Below are 21,889 nucleotides of genomic sequence, written 5' to 3'. Positions count from 1 at the left end.
CTCCTAAGGATGGGTATAATCCAACTTTGTCTCCACAGGTCTCTAGCTCAAGATTATCTTGTCTAAGTGGAGCCATTTTGCTTAAATTCAATCCCATGCCTAGTAAAGCACTACACAAATGAACTCTGTGTACTGTGCACCTCTATACTCCCAAATTTAAGAACCTCTTAAAAGGAGTTTTCCTTACCAAGATCAATCATTTGGAAAAGACATGTGTACACACAAGAAGTCAGCTTAGGTAGGCATCACATAGGGGCATAAGCAGCGTGTTTCACCCTGAAAGTTGCTCCCCACATTCCTGGTGCTCTCGGTGGTACTGAATCCAGCTAAGAGCAGGCTTATAAAGACAGCCCAAATACATGTGACAGATGTAGTATATGCAAAGCCCCCGAGAAGAACTGCAGAGCAAGTCAAACTATCCAGCACTTTCATCTCAAATTGAGCCTACAGTAAGCATATGGCCAGGATCCATGTTAAGTGGATGCAATCTGTGTATGAGGAAAGGGAACAGGGACATGGCCACAGTGACAAACCCAGCTAGTACACAGGCTTCTGATTTTTCTCATGCAGGCAATTTGACTGAAAAAATCCCCCAAGCCTAAACCAGAGGCTTAGACAAAAACATGTATGATGTGCTGTGCAGACTTTGCATTGACTTTAAGGACATTCTTCAGACAATATTGATTAGGATTTTCAGGGGTGGCTAAATGACTTAAAAGGATAACTCCCATTGACTTGTTCCACTGTGCAATGGAATAAATCAATAAGGCTTCTTCTCTCTGAGCTATGTAAGGCAAAACCTAATAAAGGACTCAGGCATTGCAGCACCTAACCTCTGGGGCTTGGTCCTCGTTCTGCAGCCCAGAACTGTTGAGTCTGTCACCTGGCTCCCATCTGTTGGACATGTCAGACACCTCAGAAATGAGCTGGATGCTAAGCAGGAAGCATGTTTGAAACTGTACTTTCCAATCTGTCTAGAAGGCTGCAGGCAGGCAGCTGCTTGAGCTCAGTTCTTGTCCTTTAAAGTCTCTGTCACACCACTGTACTCACTGGCCTTCCAGATGGCTCTCTCCCTACTGAGTACAGCACATCCAAAGAGCTCTTCTTCTTGGGGACATCAGGCTGCAATCTCGACAAGCCAATGCATCTTGGACTTTTTGCTTTACAGTAGCAGGATTTCATCAGAAAATAAAGGACTCTTCCACTACTCAGGAGGTACTTAGACTACTCTCCTAGGAAACTGGAGGTGTTGATCTAGTTAGTTTCAACACAAATTTTGGAGCTTTTAAAGATACCCAGGGAGGGTGGCCAAGTAGTTAGGCTAATCAGTAAGAGGTGGTGACAGCACTTGCCAGAAGTGTAATTCAAAAGGGAGGCACATTTCATCATATGTCAGGTATTTTCAAAGACCTACTCAATAGGACAAGTCCTTTGGAGGATCTAGGCCAAGAAATATGTGGTTGCTGGTGCCCAGGTTAGTTTGGAAGGGGAAGAGGCATGAAGCAGTTCTAAGGAGAGAAATTGAGCTCATGACTATAAGCAGGAAATAGCCTCAAACAAGGAGGCACCTTGTAAGTCTAGGTGCAGCTGGAGTTAAACAGAAGCTGGCTGCAGTATTCTTGGGTTGAAATCTTGGTCCTTCAGTAGCTTGAGTCTATTTGTTATAGCTAATGATATCCTCTATTAGTGCTAGTTCATACCCACTGGTAATGTATCCTTGCCCACTGGCAATGTGTCCTGCAGTGGGGAAGTCCACAGAAGATATCTGACATGCAACGGAGTTCCTACCCTGAGTCAGAATCCAAAGCTATATAAGAGGATTGTGCAGGCAGCGACATGAGACCAACATGCTCCCAGTTTTGCTGATGCAAATGAATCCTGAAGTGACTCTGGTGACAGTATTGTGTGAGAAGGAACTAAAGAGAGCTTGTCAGAGCATCTGTATTTCTCTTGTGCTTTACAGAAAAGACATATGGATCTTCATAGAAAATTACACCCTCCTTGAGAAAGATAATAGGCAATTATATCTCTGACTTAGAAACTCTATAGCACACTGCATGTAAAGAGCCTCATTCAGGTCTGCAGCTTTGGATCCAGAGTGCCCTGCTAAAACTCTTTTCACCTCTTTTAAAAACACAGACCTTTCACACCAGACCAGAGCATTACTCTGCAGGTCTCATCAGATCTACATGCACTCACAGCACCATGTATTTTGGAGGAACCCTCTTCTCATCACTCTTGGAGCAGCTGCACAGGCACCATCTGTCTTACCTGGAGACTTACTGCCTGGGGCAGGAGCCATGCAGTTCAGGTTGTGCAGCACTGGGCCTGAGCCTGCAGGCTCAAGCCATGGTGTCTTAGCTCAGCACCACATGGCATAAGGACATCCCCACACCACCCTTACAGGCTGCACTCGGGGGAGCAGGCAGAGCAGTCATGGAATTACCTATCCCTAGTCCTGGTTGCTGTATCCCCTACCTTGGTTCTGCAAATTGCTCATGCCTGGGAAAATTTTATTGGATGTTTGCCTTCCTCCTCCACATCCCTTCCAAAGCATGAGAAGTGGTCATCACCAGTGCCTAGCTTTTGTATGAGGATATGTTTCTTCAAAGCACTGTATAAACATTAACTCATTAAGAAAATATAATTAAGATTCTAAGTACCTGAAACCCCTCTAGGGCTGCTCCATTGTAACCCAAATTGCTCAATGACTCTAAAAAACAAAATGCCCCACGGCTGAAAAGGTGGATGGTAAATTGCAGCTGCAAATTAATTAAAATAATCAAACAAGCCAGAGGTAACTCCTACAGTAAGGGAGTTGCTTATAATGCCAATGTTAATAGAGCATTTGCCATCAGGCGTTGCCTGGTTCCCTTTTAATATCTCTGATTACTTGATCATTGTGCAGAGCATTTTGTTCTCAATACAGCCATGCAGCCAAGGAGGAGAGGGAGGCTTTTATCAGATAAAGCTTGGTGATTTAAAATGTTTAATTGACTTCTTTCTTTTTTCATGGGAGCATGATCCAACAAGCTGCTCGCCTCCAACTACATCTACTGCTTCACCTCTCTGCAGTCTGAGACGAGCCAGTTTTTTGGCATGTGCTTCTATTGGGAAGGTTATCATAATGACCTGAAGTAAAGGTAGGAACACTGCAAGAGATCCAAAAAAACTAACCTTTAACAGTTCCAAGTGGTCACCATCCATTGTATTACGCTCACCATATGCCATCACTCTAGAATCATGACAACATTCCAGCTGCGGTCCTGCCTCCGCGTGGTGTTATTGGAGATATAAACTGGCTTAGTTTGATCATATCTAAGGAGGCCCAAAAATGATCCATGGGGGTCTTTTTGCTGCCACTCACATTTTCAAGGGTGCTTTTTGTGGTGGGGGAAAGCGCTGCTTGGGAATGAAAGGTTCTGACAGCACAGCGGAACACGGATGAAGCTGGGCAATTCAAGGAACACATGAAAACTTAGACACCTGATGCATGTAACTGTATATTTATTTCTTTCTTTTTTTTTTTTTAAAGAACACTCCTTAAATGTATGGTAAGTCAATATACAAACTTGGTTTCACAGATTTATAATCCACTGAATAGCACAAAATATAATCCAGGTGGTTGGTTTCCTTCCTCTGTGTGTTTGAGAGTGCCTGTGGGCACGCACACGTGCTGATGGTGGCAGTGGCAGCCCACCACAAGCGGTCAAACACAAGCCTGGGCTCTTCTCCACTTTCCTCTGGAGCAAACCTCACCCAGATGGAGACCCTGCTCTGGAAGACTGCGACTTTCTTGTCCGTGAATCCCGCTCCTCGAAGAGGCCAGGTTGGAGGTGCTCTCTGCTTTGCTGGCAAGGCCACGCTCCTCTGTCCCACACAGGATGGGAGCCTCCCCTGAAGCTGACCCAGGTAACACAGTAGGGAGGGACCAGCCATGGCGTTCAAGTGCAAGGAAACACCTTTTTTTCCCCAGGTGCAATTCCCCCCCTGACTCCAGGGCAGTGCTGTGTGACACCTACGTCCCACAGTCAGCCCTTGCGAGCAGGGGACTGGCGGGGCTAGGCGGGACACCACTTGTCCAGCCAGCGGGCCGGTTCCTCGCCCAGCCCCATGCGGCCGTAGGGGCCTTGCCACCCCACTGCTGGAGGCAGGGGAGCAGGTCCAACCATGGGCAGACTCAAGCCTCCCAGCAGTCAGCAGTGCCCCAGCCGGCAGCACAGCAAACCTCGCTTGTCCCACTGAGTTTACACAGACGGCACCAGTAATGCACTTGCACATATTTACATGGGGTGGAATGTTTTCCCATAGCCTTTTAAAGGAGTATATAGATCAACATGTTCACATAAGACCAAATACTTTTAATATATTTATAACTGTTTTATAAAGCTTTGAAAAAACTCACAATAGCACATTGTTTTACTTTAATGCTTTACGGTACTATCAGTTTAAAATCACAATCAGCACTTAAGTTATAGTCAATCCAGCAAACAAGAGACCAAAAAAAAAATTACAAGAGTTAAGAACTGACTGATACATCTTTTATCTTTTTTTTTTTTCCTTCCTTTTTTTTTTTTTTGTAACTAATGCATAAGTGCAGAATAAGATAAGATACTCTAGTTTAAATATCCTGTTTTACAATATACATTTTGTTCTAATTACGCAACAGTAAATCCCATGCTTCACATAGAAAAGCAATCCACAACATTAAGAAAAAAATGTACAATTTATGAAACAAAGTAAATAAATATTAGTATTACAGAATCGGAGCTGTACATAAAAGCTGTTCAGTTTTAATCATATAAAAATATGTTTTAGTGCAACCTCACATATATTGATGCTGTTTCGCTTTACATCATTTAGATCCAAGTGTCCAAAAAAAGGAAAGAAATTACATTTATTACAAAGCAGATACACAAATTCTAAAATATGTACAAATTACTGCTAAAAAAATGCTTATAAGAATATAAGCAAAAGTAAAGAAAAGGCACAAACATCTGTACAATTTAAAAGTACCAGACCCAAGAAGAATTTCAAATTTAGTTTTGGTCAGGCTCATGATGGACTTGTTATTTTTATCTAATTCTTTTGATAAAACAAAAGTATGTATATATATATATATATATATATATAATAGCAAACTACTGTAACTTAGAACAGGCATGCTGTAAAGTTGAATACTCCTTCTATCTCTAGAAAAACAACAAAAAAAAAAGGTAAAAAAAAAAAACCTGGGGTAAATGTATGGGTGAAAGTCTCCATGCACCTCAGATCAATGGGGCTTGCTCTTCTCAGATGCTGGATCTTTCCTTTCCTGTGTGCTTGCGGCGGGGTCGCTCCTGCTGTGAAAGCCCAGCTGCCGGACCTCCACAAAGCTCTTGCTGTAAAAAGTGGGATGGGCTAAAGCAGTCTGTGATGTACCAAAACTGTCCTGTTCACCACTGTGCAAGTCAGGATGGGTGGCTGAGGCACAAGTCTGGCCTGGCTCAGATCCACTAAAGTGTTTAATGCTAAAATGTGCACTTTCTAAGGGTTTCTGGTGAGGCTCGGAAGGCCTCTGCAGCTGCTCCGCCCCGTGCAGAACGGCTTCTTCTGTGGCGATTCGCAGAGAGGCTATGGCTTTTGTACAAGTCTGTATGTTCTCCTCCTGCTCCCTCTCAGTAGCTACAACACTGTCCTCCGAGGTGCTCTGCGACAGCAACAGCAACGGAGAGGAGGGTGCGCTGGAGGGAGCGCTGGGGTGCAAGCTGTGCAGAGAGGTACGTTTCTCGTGGTGCTTAGAAATACTATAGGATTCTTTTGTTAGGATTTCCCCAGTTCTTCTTTGCTTCTCCTCAGAGCCCTCCCTCTGCAGGGCCAGAGTGGACGGAGAATGTAAACCTGAAAGGGCCACGGGTACTGAATGGACCATCTGGATACCCCCGATGGGCATCATAGGGATAGGCGCTCGGATCTGTTGCTGGGAGTGTAGTGGAAGGTGACTGAAGACGTAGTCGCTCGGACCTTCAGGGAATGGGCTAGACCCGTGGTGCTCCATGCCTCCTTTTTCTCCATATACACTGAAGTAAGGCCCCTGAGACAATCCCCTTCTCTGTAAGCACAAAACAAAAAACAACAAAAACGTGTCAGTGCTGCTACTAGCAACATTCTTGTCTGGCTGCCAAACCACCTACCTGCTTTCCTGTCTAGCACCACCTCCCATTCATGCAGCACCTTTCATCTACATGGATCCCAAAGCATTTGGAAAACTCCACTAATTGCTTATCCAAACAACAGAGGAGGTTTTGCTTAGCTCAGCCCTACAGGGCTCATGCCTCTGAGGTGAAAGGCAGCATCTAGTTAAGAGTTGTTCAGCACACAATGCAGCAAGTTAGGTCAGGAAGTGAATTGTACTCAAATGAAACTGTGGAGAGAGAATCTGAGGTAGATAGAGTAGTTTCATCCTCCAGAAGGAATCTGGCCAGGAGATCTATCTCACCCTCTGTACAAACTGCTGGTATTGCAGTCCACAATGGGTATCAAGACTGTTGCAGTAAAACACATACCACAGTATGCTGGGATCTCCAGAGTACTAAAGACCTGGACCTGCTCAAAAGAGTCTAGAGGATGGCCACAAAGATGACTAGAGGGCTGGAGAACTTCCACTGTGTGGATAGACTGACAGTTGGAATTGCTTAGCCTGGAGAAGAGAAGGCTCTGGGAAGACCTCATAGTGGCTTTCCTGTACTTAAAGGGGACCTACAGGAAGTGACTATTTCACAGAATCACAGTATCATCAGGGTTGGAAGAGACTTCATAGATCATCAAGTCCAACCCTTTACCACAGAGCTCAAGGCCAGACCATGGCACCAAGTGCCACGTCCAATCCTGCCTTGAACAGCTCCAGGGACAGCGACTCCACCACCTCCCCGGGCAGCCCATTCCAGTGTCCAATGACTCTCTCAGGGAAGAACTTTCTCCTCACCTCAAGCCTAAATTTCCCCTGGTGCAGCCTGAGGCTGTGTCCTCTTGTTCTGGTGCTGGCCACCTGAGAGAAGAGAGCAACCTCCTCCTGGCCACAACCTCCCCTCAGGTAGCTGTAGACAGCAATAAGGTCTCCCCTGAGCCTCCTCTTCTCCAGGCTAACCAATCCCAGCTCCCTCAGCCTCTCCTCGTAGGGCTGTGCTCAAGGCCTCTCCCCAGCCTCGTCGCCCTTCTCTGGACACTCTCAAGCATCTCAATGTCCCTCCTAAACTGGGGGCCCAGAACTGAACACAGGACTCAAGGTGTGGTCTAACCAGTGCAGAGTACAGGGGCAGAATGACCTCCCTGCTCCTGCTGGCTACACCATTCCTGATGCAGGCCAGGATGCCACTGGCTCTCTTGGCCACCTGGGCACACTGCTGGCTCATGTTCAGGTGGGTATCAATCAGCACCCCCAGATCCCTCTCTGTTTGGCTGCTCTCAGCCACTCCGACCCCAGCCTGTATTTCTGCATGGGGTTGCTGTGGCCAAAGTGCAGCACCCTGCACTTGGAGCTATTGAACCCCATCCCACTGGACTCTGCCCATCTGTCCAGGCGGTCAAGGTCCTGCTGCAGAGCCCTTCTGCCCTCCAACCCAGCCACATCTGCCCCCAGCTTAGTGTCGTCTGCAAACTTGCTGATGACTGATTTGATGCCCTCATCCAGATCATCTATGAAGATGTATTTATCACAGAGTCAAGTGGCAGGACAAGAGGTAATGGTTTCAAACCAAAAGATGGCAGATTTATATTAGATTTTACGAAGAAATGATTTACTGTGAGGGTGGCAAGACACTGGAACAGGATGGCCTATCTCACTAAAGGCCAGGTTTGATGGAGCTTTGAGAATCCCAATCTAGTGGAAAGTGTCTTCAAGGTCTCTTCCAACCCAAACCACACTATGATTCTATGGACACTCCCTGCTCATCACCACAGCTTGGCAGTACAGGAAACATCTGACTGCATGTACATATTTTCTGTGTGCTGAAAGACCCTGCCCCAGAAAAGGCACTTGATCCCCATGAGCTTTACCCAATCCTTGATGAAAATGGATGGGTATTTCCATGGAAGTTCAACTGCTTTGCAAATCGTTACAGTCATTACCACAATGGAGCACCACTCTGGCCTACCTGTAGCCTAAACAAGTAAGGAATGCACAGGCATTAGCTGTGAGTGAAAGGGATGATTCTGTTGAGACTCACCCACTCATAATGGGATTGAGAAAAATGAGGGATTTTGCAATGGCTATAAAAAACTATCTTGCTATATTGACATTTTCAGTGCCTTCTCATTATCTCCTGCCTGGAAAGAATGAATAGATTCATCTCTACTCTGGATTAAATATGCCCTGAGCTTTTAGGTTGATCTGTTTTTTTCCTTTCCCCTCCCCTCCCCTCCCCTCCCCTCCCCTCCCCTCCTCTCCCCTCCTCTCCCTTCCTCTCCCCTCCCCTCCCCTCCTCTCCCCTCCTCTCCCTCTCCCCTCCCCTCCTCTCCCCTCCTCTCCCTCTCCCCTCCCCTCCTCTCCCCTCCTCTCCCCTCCTCTCCCCTCCTCTCCCCTCCTCTCGCCTCCTCTCCCCTCCTCTCCCCTCCTCTCCCCTCCTCTCCCCTCCTCTCCCCTCCTCTCCCCTCCTCTCCCCTCCTCTCCCCTCCTCTCCCCTCCTCTCCCCTCCTCTCCTCTCCTCTCCTCTCCTCTCCTCTCCTCTCCTCTCCTCTCCTCTCCTCTCCCCTCCTCTCCCCTCCTCTCCCCTCCTCTCCCCTCCTCTCCCCTCCTCTCCCCTCCTCTCCCCTCCTCTCCCCTCCTCTCCCCTCCTCTCCCCTCCTCTCCCCTCCTCTCCCCTCCTCTCCCCTCCTCTCCCCTCCTCTCCCCTCCTCTCCCCTCCTCTCCCCTCCTCTCCCCTCCTCTCCCCTCCTCTCCCCTCCTCTCCCCTCCTCTCCCCTCCTCTCCCCTCCTCTCCCCTCCTCTCCCCTCCTCTCCCCTCCTCTCCCCTCCTCTCCCCTCCTCTCCCCTCCTCTCCCCTCCTCTCCCCTCCTCTCCCCTCCTCTCCCCTCCTCTCCCCTCCTCTCCTCTCCTCTCCTCTCCTCTCCTCTCCTCTCCTCTCCTCTCCTCTCCTCTCCTCTCCTCTCCTCTCCTCTCCTCTCCTCTCCTCTCCTCTCCTCTCCTCTCCTCTCCTCTTGTCCTTTATTCTTAACTTTTACCATGTTTTCCATCTGCTGATTAAGTGTCATTTACTGCTGACCAGAGGAATAATGATGACAGAAGTGCAGGATGACATTTTCATAATTGTGTGTGGGATTTCACCACACAACTCTTGGGGGCTCCCATAGGAAATTAAATGCTCTACAAATTGACCAAACACCTATCAATTGCCCCAGAGCTGTGCAGCTACCACAGTCCTTGTGTGGCAGCCTGAGGATTGCCCTGCTAAATGTCAATGTATTAAAGTGGCAGCACTTTGGTGCTGGGAAATCCTAGCTCTCAAGGCATTAAGTAACCTCTTGATCCCATCTCAGGGAGCTGGTTTAGGGGACAATTAACGATTCAGTTTCTGTGCTACCCAAGGGCTCAATCTCACTGCGCTCAGATGCTTTGTCCTGTTTGATATAAATCAACACAGTGACAGGAAGGGTGACCCATAATCATCATACTCAAACTTAAGAGATGTTATTATTCAGAGACTAATCTATGTTGGGAATTTTTCTATTCAGAAAGTGAGACACTTGAGTCTCATAAAAGAGAAACTGTCAAAAGAAAGCACGGTGGCAGCATGTTAGACTGCTGAATGGGGAAAAATCTACAGAATAAACTGCAGTTGCCAAGCCACAAGACACAGTTCACTTACCCTGTCAGTCTTTTCTATTGCTAATCTCACCCCTGCACAGCTGCTTGCTGCCTTTTTTTTTTTCATCTTTGCTCTGTCAACCCATTCCTCAGTCATACTGTCTTGGCTGTTTCCTAAGCTATGACACTTATCACTATTGCATCTGATGTGAACTTACAGCAAAAGGAAGCAAAAAAAGAAAAAAAGAGTAAAACTTATCAAAGGCCAAACCTAGCCACACACAAATGTCTAATGAAGAAAGACACTGGCTTCATGTTGTACCCTGACACAGTCTCAACAGGGAATAGTGCAAGCCTGTCCTTGTCAGGCAGAGATGGCTAACATGATAGAAACTGCTACACGCTTCAAGATAAGTAGCATCATCCAATACATGTCTCATGTGCCTAATTTTTACATAGCCAATGACAGTGTATGCATGTCCACTGGATGCCTTCCAAACCTGGCTGAGCAAGTATCAGATTATCTTTCTCTGCCTGGGGCAGATAAGTTCAGGAAAGGCAAACAGAAATGGTTACTCTTCATCTCTTACTCTGCTGTTATTTCTTTTACCAGTATAGATAGCATTTTCACACCTACAAGCAGACACACAGACATATATTCATCACAGAAGGTTAGAGGGTGAAAGGGACCTCAAAAAGATTATTCAGTCCAACCCCACTGTCAGAGCAGGATTACCTATACCAGATCACACAGGAATGCATCCAGTCAGGTCTTGAATACCTCCAGAGAGAGACTCCACAATTCCTCTGGGCAGCCTGTTCCAAAGTTCTGTCACAGTCACTGTGAGAAAATTCTTCCTCATGCTTACATGCTTCAACTTCCACCCATTGCCCCTTGTCCTGTCACTGAGCATCACTAAGAAGAGCCTGGCTCCATCCTCTTGGCACTGACCCTTTACATATTTATAAACATTAATGAGGTCACCTCTCAGTCTCCTCTTCTCCAGGCTAAAGAGTCCCAGCTCCTTCAGTCTCTCCTCATGGGGAAAGGCTGAATATTAAAGGAGCTGTCTTCTATAACAACCAACCAGAAAATCCCAACACTTCACTCTCTTGACAGGGTGAGTATTAGATCCCATCACTGAGCACAGTGCAGAAAGTCACAGCATCTTTGTGTGGTGCAGGCAGAACGGGTTGCTACCAGCACAGTGACAAAAGCTCCTCCCTTTGTCAGGTGATGGGAATCCAGTTTGATTCCCATTAATTCTCATTTGTTGTGTTTTAGCATGTTTCCTTCCAAATCCAGGTGACATAATTTGTGAGCAACAATCTTCTGGAGGAATTTTTCACCAAACTCTCTAGCCTGGTCATAAAGCTAGACTGCCACATCGTACCCTGAGCAAAGCCCTACCCAGCTTCACAGGTCCTCTAGAATGCCTTAGAGATGACATAGGGTTTACCCTGTATTGGGTACAGCACCTAGAACAGGATGTGGGGGGACTAAGAGGAAGATCACATCTCAAAGCCAAGTACCCTTCATTGACATCCTCCTGGCAATCTCAGAGCACAGCCTGCAAAAAGATGGCAGGTGGAGAACAATCTGTTTGATTAGCATACTGTAATGTACACGAGGCTTTTGAAAGCTAGAAACCAGGAACTGCTGAACTCTACTATGTGCTTTCTGAAAGACATGGTGATTAGCAGAGGGGTGAGAATCTGTGTGGACTTCACTTTGCTCAACTTGCAGGCTTGAGAAGGTACAATAGCAATCTATACACACCAGTGAACCTATTTACAGTTTACCTGGACTTTAGAATGCTGGCTCTGTGAACAGAAATGCATTTTGCTCAAGATAATAAAGTATGGAATGCTTAGGAAAGGATTTAATATATGTATGTTTGTGATAATCAAAGAACCTTAAGTATTTTATTGACACACAGATGCCTAACTCCCTTGGAATCATAGAATCATAGAATCAACCAGGTTGGAAGAGACCTCCAAGATCATCCAGTCCAACCTAGCACCCAGCCCTAGCCAGTCAACTAGACCATGGCACTAAGTGCCTCATCCAGGCTTTGCTTGAACACCTCCAGGGACAGTGACTCCACCACCTCCCTGGGCAGCCCATTCCAATGCCAATCACTCTCTCTGCCAACAACTTCCTCCTAACATCCAGCCCAGACCTCCCCTGGCACAACTTGAGACTGTGTCCCCTTGTTCTATTGCTGCTTGCCTGGGAGAAGAGACCAACCCCAACCTGGCTACAATGTCCCTTCAGGTAGTTGTAGACAGCAATGAGGTCCCCCCTGAGCCTCCTCTTCTGCAGGCTAAACACCCCCAGCTCCCTCAGCCTCTCCTCATAGGGTTTGTGTTCCAGGCCCCTCACCAGCTTTGTCGCCCTTCTCTGGAGTACATTATTTTGTGTTTCACCTGAACTCAACTATTCTTTGGCTTAAATATGTCTTCCAGAAAGGCATCAGGAGGAGAGGAATCCATCTTTCCTTCCTTGCACCCTTTTTTAAAGATAGGCAACAACATTGCTTAAATATGCCTGGGCTGGGCTCCTGTATTGAGATTTGCCTGGGCTCTGCTTGCCTGTATTGAGATTCTGGTAACTGTACTATTGTCTGGGCTTCTCCCTCAAAACACTCAACATGTTCAACATTCAACACAGGACAAATATCTTCTACATTGTGTTTTTTTACTGCTACATGCCTAATCCTACATCAAAAATAAGGTAAGTGTTGAAAGCCCATCTGGCATGGTGGATTTACAAAAGAAGGAGCTAAGGGTGCTAAACCAGTCCTTATAATGTGCTAAACACCTTGCTGGGAGGTGTGCATAACACACAAGGCAAACTTTACAGCAAGAACTGTCAGATGGCCAAGCCTGACTGTTACAGACCCTTCTGTTGGCATCATCACACATCAAAAATCACTGCTACAGGATGCCAGCCAAGTGTCTGAAGCAAGACATTAAGAGACTGGATCTCCCTGCACAGTGCCAGCTGTAGAATCTCATATAACCCTTTCCATATACTAAGATACCATGACTGTTAAACTGGTGGCTCTTTATGCTCTTGTGCTTCCTTACTTTGTCAGTAGAACTGCTGCTCAGATTTGTGTCCTCTCTCAGCTACACAGAGCCAGCCCCTATGAGAGAGCTGCAGTGTTTCAGCTTGCCCTTCCTCAGGACCATTTTGTCGGCCACCCCACTCTGCTGCTCTGATCAACAACTTACCATGCCATGGGGCCATGTCTAAGATGTGGGCCTGTGAGAGGGTCAGTAACATCAGATGTGGCAAGGGAAGCATACTAATTTAGTGTCTGTGTTGCTTATTCCTACACACATGGCTGCTCACACTGTGGCACTCCCTTATCCCCCTGAAGAGCTGGGAACCCACTTTTGCCAGGCTGGTGACACCTCCTCTTCGTCCAGTTCATCCCTGCTCTAACCACCTCTGCCCAGTTGCATCCCCACTCCATTCCTATGCACAGGTAACACATCAGCCAGGCTCCAAAGAGATTACCCTAGAGCTCTTGAATCACTGTTTTAAGGGCTCTCCTCTACAGAGAAGCACCACAATGACTATCTGAAATGACACAAAGACTAGCAATGCAGAAGCCTAAAGAAGAGCCCTGCTGGGCAGAGGGCAGGAGCCCTGAGGCAGCGTGAGCCTGTCACAACTTGCCTAGAGTGAACCCATATGTACCAGCTGACAAGGCAGTCAGTGAGAGGGCAGCAGTAACATCAAATGTGCCAAGGGAAGCATACTTATGTATTTATTTCTTTAGAAATAGCTAGCTAGCTAGCTAGACAGATAGTGATGCTGCTCCTTCACTCTAAAAATCAAGTTTATTTGCATTGAGAGTGCTTTGTGAATGCTAGGGAGAGTCAAAAGTGCCAAGTCTGCAGTTTCTGAGAGCTGATTTACTGCAAGGGACCAGCACAGACAGCTGCTGTGCAAGTTTTGCATATTTCCATTTCCAGCCAGACAGTTGTGTTCCTGCTGAAACAGCCAGTTGTGATTGTGCTTTCTGCGGAGCAGACAGCTGCCTGCTCCTGTCACATAATACCCTTGGAAGTCCAGCCACAGATCCTGATTTTGATGGGCACCCTGCTCTTCTGAGGAGTTCTATTTGTTTTAGTATTTTTGTTTCATTAAACAATAGTTCAGTAATGGACACTGTGCTGCAATATCAAAGGCCTTAAGTCCTGATCTGGGATCAATTCCATGTGACAGTCTGGAAGGGAAAAGATTTTACAGTGCAGGAACAAGCTCCACATGCTCTAAGTTTTCTGGGCTGTTTTAAAACAATGCAAGAATGTAGTATCACACCATATCATATCATATCATATCATATCATATCATATCAAGAAAAGACTGGATGAGGCACTTAGTGCCATGGTCTAGTTGATTGGATAGGGCTGGGGGATGGGTTGGCCTGGATGATCTTGGAGGTCTCTTCCAACCTGGTTGATTCTATGATTCTATGGTGAGGAGCTGGGGTTGTTCAGCCTGGAGAAAATTCCAGGGACACCTAATAGCAGCCTTCCAGTACCTGAAGGGAGCCTACAGAAAGGCTGGAGAGAGACTATTTGCAAAGGCCTGCAGTGATAGGGAGAGGAGCAATGGCTTTAAATCAGAGAAGATTAGGTTTGGGTTGGATATTAGCAGGAAGTTCTTTACCATGAGGGTAGGGGAACGCTGGAACAGGTTGCCCAGGGAGGTAGTTGAGGCCCCATCCTTGGAGATGAAATTCAAGGTCAGGCTCAAAGAGGCTCTGGGCAACCTGAACTAATGGAGGACATCCCTGCTGGCTGCAGGGGAAGTTGGACTAGATGACCCTTAGCAGTTCTTTCTGACCCAAACCATTCTATGATTCTGTATCTTATCATATTTTCAATACACCCATATAGATATAAAGCAAATATAACAAAGACAGGACATTAAGGCAAACCAGTCTAATTTCACTGAAATTAGATCAGGCCTGTACCAAGTGAACTGACTCTTCACCTGTCTCTGCTGCATCTGAATAGGGCTGGGTGCTAGGCTGGACTGGATGATCTTGGAGGTCTCTTCCAACCTGGTTGATTCTATGATAATAGCATTGATGATTCTATGATAATAAGGCAAGGTTGGATGTGGCACTTGGTGCCATGGTCTAGCCTTGAGCTGTGTGGTAAAGGGTTGGACTTGATGATCTGTGAGGTCTCTTCCAACCTTGGTGATACTGTGATACTGTGTGATATCATTACAGCCAGGTCCCTGTCGGTTCCAAATCTCTTGCACTTACTGCTGGACCTCCTGGCAAGGCTCAAAGCTTATGCCACCTCCTCCTCCAAAGCTGCAAAGTTTATAAGAACACTCTGCACACATTAGGTAAGAGGTTTAGACAACAGGAGTGAAAATATCCTTTCATACTTACTGAATGCCCTACTGGAATAGACTCAGACTGCAAATATTGACCCATGGACAAGGCTGGATTGTGGTACAAGCCCCTGCGGGGAGACGCCGCTCTAACGGAGGCCATGTATCTCCTTTCTCGCCTAGGAGACAGATCTCTCCGGACAGCCGCGTCCTTCCCCGGTGACACTGCTCTCCTTGGCGACAGGTGACGCCTGGGCGACATGTCCCTCAGCACAGCCTCCTTGCGTGGGGAAAGGTGCCTCATGGGTGAAATATCTCTTCGGGGTGACAGATGTCTTCTGGGCGACAGATCCCCCTTTGGCATTAAATACCTCTTTGGTGAGTTATCTCTGTAGGGTGAAGAATCGTAGCCAGGCGATGACTGTCGGCTGGAAGGTGAGAAGTCCCTTGGAGACGAGCTGGGGTCTAACGAAAGCACGCAGTCCTCATCCATGCAGCTAGGGATGTCCAACTTGTCCTTATCAGGCTCTGAATCGGTACTCTTGCTCTGGAAGAACCTCTGATATTCTGTCATCTGTGAATCCTCACAGGACTCACTTGGTGTTATAAGCTGAGTAACCTGAATGCTAGGTAAGGTGACCAAGTAACTGATGAGGGAGGAGTGTCCCACAGCAAGGGAGCCCTCAGGGGAAGCCCCCTGCGATGCTCTGGCCGAGTTCACTGACAAGGAGGAGATCCGAGGGGGCTGCGGGCTGGTGCTTCTTGATCTAGTTTTTGGTGTCGAGTCTCCCTGAGTATCATCAAAATCATCCTCATCTTCATCATCGTCATCATTGTCATCGCCATCCTCGCCATCTGATTCCTCCGCATCAGAAAACTGGTGCTCTGCTGACAGGCCTGCCAGGTTGCTACTCTTCTCTGCCTCCTGCTGCATGTCCTCCATGTTTTCTGAAACAGCAGCAAGGCAAGAGGGTGAGCACAAACCCCCCTCCAGCATCTCCCGCCACGCATGCTCCCCACCCAGCACACCTCTTGCCGCTGCAGGACGCTCCTCGCCCGGGATGGACGTATGAAGCCATTCTACACAGTCTCACACCGTAACTGTTCATAACAACACCTTCAAATTCTAGACTCAAAAGGGAGTACAAAAAGCAAAACTACCCTACCCCAACCTTCAGCTTCACTCAGTGTTGCCACCCCTCACATCTAAACTGAAAAGACTCGAGATTCTGCATGAGACAGAGGGCAACAGGTCAGACTTTTATTTCTAGCTCTTCCTCATGGATCCTCATAAAAATTGTAACTCCAACCAATGGATTTACTTTTTACACTTCCTGTTTATTAAAAAGATGCCTCTTAATTAAAAAAAGCCTCCAATACTCTTGATATATTTTCCCAAGCCAGCCACTGTGCTGAAGTACAATGAGTCATTTGCATACTCCAGAGGCCATTCCAACTAAATTAAAGCATTCTGACATACCTGCTTCTTCAGTTTCAGCATCATCTACAGATGTCATTGATACTCCAAGCTCCAGGCATTTTTTCATGTGTGCTTTAGACTTCATATGTTTTGTCAGATTTCCTATGGATCAGAGATTAATCTAATTAACAGACAACAGCAAGGATCATTCCCCAAGCCAGGTTTTGGTGCATCTTAGCCCTGTTATCTTGCAGATGGGGTTTTTTTTTTTTAGGTTAAATAAAACCAAAACAGACAGGGATGACTCATCCAGCCCACTGGCCTCAGAGCCTGTTTTAATGAGAGCAGGGGTTTATATCTTCAAAAAAACCCAACAAAAAACTTAAACTCAGGACCTGAGAGATGTATAGGCACGTCTCCAGTTTTCCACATGACATTTCGGCATCCCCACAAGATAAATAAATTGCTTGTAGATGCTATCTGTCCCTGAGCTGCCTGGGCAGCCTGGGCATTGGAATAAGTCAAATGCACACTAGCTGTTCAGTTTCACGGCTTTCAAGCTTTCACAGTTTCACATCTTTCAAGCTAAGGGCTCTCCCATTTACCTCACATGTAGATTCCAAATGTTCTGTGAGTTGGAAACATTTTGAAGCAAGAGTATCCCACCAAAAAAAAAACCCCAACACATTTCTGGGCAACTTCTCTATACAGGTTTACTATTTAGGGGCACTCTCAGACCTGAGAGGAGCTGTACTTAGGCATTCACCTGAGATGTGGGAAATCCAGGGTTCAGCTCCCTGCTTTGGAGCACGCTTCTGAACCAGACACAGCAGGGATTTGAAATCAGATCTCCCATTCCCCCGAGGAAGCAATCTAACACTAGACTATTGACTTTCTGGAGTGCCTGCCTTGGTCTGTTTTTTCACAGATAAGAAAACTAGGTTGAGACTGGCCTCAAGAGACATTTTATGACAAAGAATCTTGAGCACAAAGCACCAGCTAAAGAAACGAGAATATCACTCTAATCCATTAGCCACTTCAGTCACATCTGCAGCACCCAATGGATAAAGCATGGCACAAGCAAACCCAACTCCCTGTGACGACATGGTGCTTCTTAGCTCAAGGAAAACACTCTGTGAATGCACCTGTGCTGCTTTGGGGGCCCTAAGCAGCATCACCAGATGGTGCAAGTGGCACATGCAACCTCGGGGCAGGAGCACCACACCACTGTTGGACAGTGCAGGTGTGCTTAGAAGCTCACAAGCCAGGCTCTTTCTTCAACTTTCAGTCCTAGCTTATTCAAATAATTTCTTTCTTAGTAAGACCTTCTTATTGTGCCTGTGCACTATGTGAAAAGCCTATTGATGCCTCCAGGTGGCTAAATGCTCAGGATGTACAGCAGAAACCTAAAGTACCTCTGAAGGTCTGCCCCCTAGCATTCTCAGAAGAAGAGCAACAATAGTTAAGAGTCTGACAACTGCTCATAAGCAACAACACACCAGTTAAACACTGCTTGTACTTTGAAGGCTAACTTAGTCTCTTCCTACTCATGTCCTTGCTGTATAATAGCATACCATCTCCTCCCTGTTTCTTCTTCTGTGCCAGAAATGACAGCTCCAGCAAGCAGTTTCACATTTCTTTCCATGCCACCTCTTCCGCCTCTGAAGGCAGCTGCAAAACTGCAGCCCTCCTTCAAGTCCCTCCTCAAGATTCATTTCCCCAGCAATGCCAAATGTAAACAACGATACAAGAACTGCTCACTAGATGGTCTATTGGGACTACAAATGAGCAGCTCCTTGTCTTTGTCTCTACATCCCCATTAAAGTTCTCATCTGAAATTAGGTTGATGGGTCTACTACAATCCATCAGCTATTCCCATCTTTGGCAGAGGAAGAAGTGCTGGAGTCATGGAAACTATTACAACTCTCAATCCCCAAAGCAGCCATGAAGTTGCAATGGGACCTTGGGAGAAATGTCCTGCAGCTTTCACTCTCTGTCTTCACATAACATTGCACTGGGACCAGAATCTATTTCCCTTGTCTACAGAAGGGAAGCTAAGAAACTGAGAATGTAAGGCTCATCTGGGCTCTGCTACCAAGAAACACTACCAAAGGAAAGGATTCTTTTCTTTTAAGGGGGTAGTGGCAACACAAATCTGAATTCCAAAGAATATCCTTCTCTGTGGCCTCAAGGTGACAAATGGAAGCTTTTTTCTGTGCTGACAAATACATGTGAACACAAGCTATCAGATCTCTATTCATAATTCATGCCACAGTGGATGGAGTGGCCCATCTGGGAGACATACATATTTAATAAACTTGAAACTGACCCACTGTCAAGCCCATGAAGGCATGTTTGCCTGCCTCAGCAGCTGATGCTAGGCTTCTACATTATGTCATAGCAAGTCTACTCTCCTGGTAGCATTGAAGTGTTGCTGCAATGAAAATCTGCACCATGTTACAATTTTGGCAGAAAGTATTACTTATCAGAGCAGTTCTTATGCTACTACACTTCCTCTGCAGACAGAAGGACCAGTCAAGAGCCTACACCTCCTAATGGAGCTATCCAAGGAGCCTCTCTATTGGTGTTTAAACTGGTGGAGCACCTGGGCAAAATGATTCTTTGCTCACCAATATGGTTAGATGGTCATAATCCACTTTATTTCCGTGATGCAGAGGCTTATATGCATTCTAGCAAGAGGTGTGCTCCACCAAGATTGGCTACAATCAGAGGGTACATGTAAGGCATGGTAGGGTAGGTATAGGCTGGATGTTAGAAAGAAGTTCTTCACAGAGAGAGTGATTTCCCATTGGAATGGGCTGCCCAGGGAGGTGGTGGAGGCACCGTCCCTGGGGGTGTTCAAGAAAAGCCTGGATGAGGCACTTAGTGCCATGGTCTAGTTGACTGGCTAGGGCTGGGTGCTAGGTTGGACTCGATGATCTTGGAGGTCTCTTCCAACCTGGTTGATTCTATGATTCTATGATTCTATGATAGGTCAGTATACCATAACAATCTGAGGGTCAGCCTCTGAGGCTGGCTAAACTCTGCCCACCTGCAGCTGCACTCCACCCCCTGCAGCTGCATGTGGGGGGCTCTACCCTGTGCCTGCTATCTAACTCCCAAGATGGACTCAAGGTCACTCCCAGCACGGGTTGCTCATGTTTATGATTTCTGTGTCCTCAGCTAGCAAGAATTTCTCCAACACCTCTCAGTCTCACAAAATCCCCGGGTCAATGAAGCAGAAGAGAAAAACCTCTCGCAATGATTTTACTCTCAACGAAGTCCTCTCCTCGACTGCAGAGGCTGCTTGGATGCCAGGGAAAACAGCTCAGGGTTTGTCTGGGAAATGGCAGGAGCTGAGCAAAGAGGGTCAGGTACCTTTAGTTTTGAAGGCAAAGTTACAGAGCTTGCACACGTAAGGCCGTACGTCAGTGTGAGTGCGGATATGTTTTTTCAGCATGCTTGGCTTTTTGCAGCGAATCCCACATTCCTCACAGATGTACTTCCCTCGTCCACGACCTCTCACATAGACATAGTCCTCATTTGATTTATACCTGTTGGAAGAGAGAAAGTGTTGAAATTGTAGGGACTCCAGGTCACATGCATGCACAAACATCACCTCTGTGCTGGTGAGCACCTGGTCCTGTATAGACATCTCATCACGGCAAATCCACAAAGGCAGGAATTTTCAGTCTGGAGCTCAGAAACTCTTTGTCTTTCAGGACACACTGGTCCTCGTGTTTTAACTATGTTACAGAGTCACAGAATCACTCTTAGGGACTTGAAGTGACCTCAAAAGATCATCTAGTCCAAACTCCCTGCCAGAGCAGGATCCCCTAGACCAGATCACACAGCTACACATCCAGGCGGGTTTAGAATGTCTCCAGAGAAGAAGACTCCACAACCTTCCTGGGCAGCCTGTTCCAGTGTTTTGTCACCCTCACAGAGAAAAGGCTTTTCTTATGTTTACATGGAACCTTCTATGCTCCAGTTTGCATCCATTGCCTCTTGTCCTGTTTTTGGACATCACTGAGCAGACCCTGCCTCCATCCTCTTGGCACTCACCCTTTACATATTTAGAAACATTCATGATGTCACTCCTCAGTCTCCTCCTCTCCAAGCTAAAGAAGCCCAGTTCTCTCAGCCTTTCTTCATAAGGGAGATATTCCACTGCCTTCAGCATCTTTGTGGCCCTGTGCTAGACTCTCTCAAGCAGTTTCCTGTCCTTCTTGAACCGAGGAGCCCAGAACTGGATGCAATATTACAGATGTGGCCTCACCAGGCCAGAGCAGAGGGGCATGAGAGTCTAGAAGGGGGACCTACACTCCCCTTCTAATACACTCCAGGATGCCACTGCTCTTCTTGGTCAGAAGGGCATATTGCTGGCTCATGGTCATCCTTTTGTTCACCAGGACCTGTAGGTCCCATTTGCCCTATGCTCCTCTCCAACAGGTCAGTCCCCAACCTACAGTGGTACATGAGGTTGTTCTTCCCAAGTGCAAGAGTCTATATTCACCCTGGTTGTATTTCGTTACATTTCTCCCTGCCCAACCCTCCAGCCTGTCCAAGTCCTGCTGAATGGCAGCACAGCCTCCTGGTGTGGCAGCCAGTCCTCCTAGTTTGGTGTTATCAGGAAACTTGATGACAGTGCACTCTGTGCCCTCCTCCAGGTCACTGATGAATATATTGGTCCCAGTTCTGACCCCTGATACAGGCCTCCAGATAGACTCCATCCCACTGACCACAGCTCTCTGACTTCTTCCTTTCAACCAGTTCCTAATCCACCTCACTACTTGTTCATCCAGACCACATTGCCTCAATTTAGCCAGAAGGATGCTGTGGGAGAGTGTCAAATGCTTGACTGAAGTCATGATAAACTGCATCCACTGCACTGCCATCATCTATCCACCTGGTTATGTCCTCAGAAAACATGAAATCAGAGTGCTACAAGATAAGAATCATATAAACACCTTGTCAGGAAACAGCTTAGCTATCATTCCTACAGACAGAGCACAACTTCAAGCAGAAGTCTGCAGGTTGGATTTATTTAACTGCAGTCTTTACAACACAGGCATCTACTACCACTGAAAGCAGTGTTGTTCTGCAGCATGGTTCATGTAACTATGTTAGTGTAATTATCATTTGGGATCAGGCAAAACAACCTTGGAAAAGCCTATTTATCCCCATTAAGTGCAAAGGGAATGCAGATGACTAGGAAGGGTGTATGTATCCACACTACAGATGCCTGAAGTTTCCAGAGGTGGATCCCTCCTTGACACCATGAGGACTTCACTTGGGTTTGTGCTGCTTTAGAAAT

At 46.7% G+C, this 21,889-nt stretch overlaps 1 protein-coding gene across 9 annotated transcripts in view; it reads right to left on the bottom strand.

Annotated features, from left to right (window-relative positions):
• Positions 1–3,490: 3,490 nt before the first annotated feature.
• Positions 3,491–21,889, bottom strand: part of HIVEP2 (HIVEP zinc finger 2) — a 187,511-nt gene continuing 169,112 nt past the window's right edge. For all 9 annotated transcript variants that reach the window (XM_064169424.1, XM_064169423.1, XM_064169427.1 and 6 more), the window contains 4 exons: positions 19,951–20,126; positions 16,633–16,734; positions 15,211–16,100; positions 3,491–6,091 (listed from right to left, as the gene is read on the bottom strand). In XM_064169424.1, the coding sequence (XP_064025494.1) occupies positions 5,273–6,091; positions 15,211–16,100; positions 16,633–16,734; positions 19,951–20,126 (1,987 nt within the window). In that variant the 3' untranslated portion in view covers positions 3,491–5,272. The remainder of the gene's footprint in view (positions 6,092–15,210; positions 16,101–16,632; positions 16,735–19,950; positions 20,127–21,889) is intronic.

The sequence above is a fragment of the Pogoniulus pusillus genome, chromosome 31 (assembly GCF_015220805.1).
Source record: "Pogoniulus pusillus isolate bPogPus1 chromosome 31, bPogPus1.pri, whole genome shotgun sequence".
NCBI lineage: Eukaryota > Metazoa > Chordata > Aves > Piciformes > Lybiidae > Pogoniulus > Pogoniulus pusillus.
This window is presented reverse-complemented; position numbering and strand designations above follow the sequence as displayed.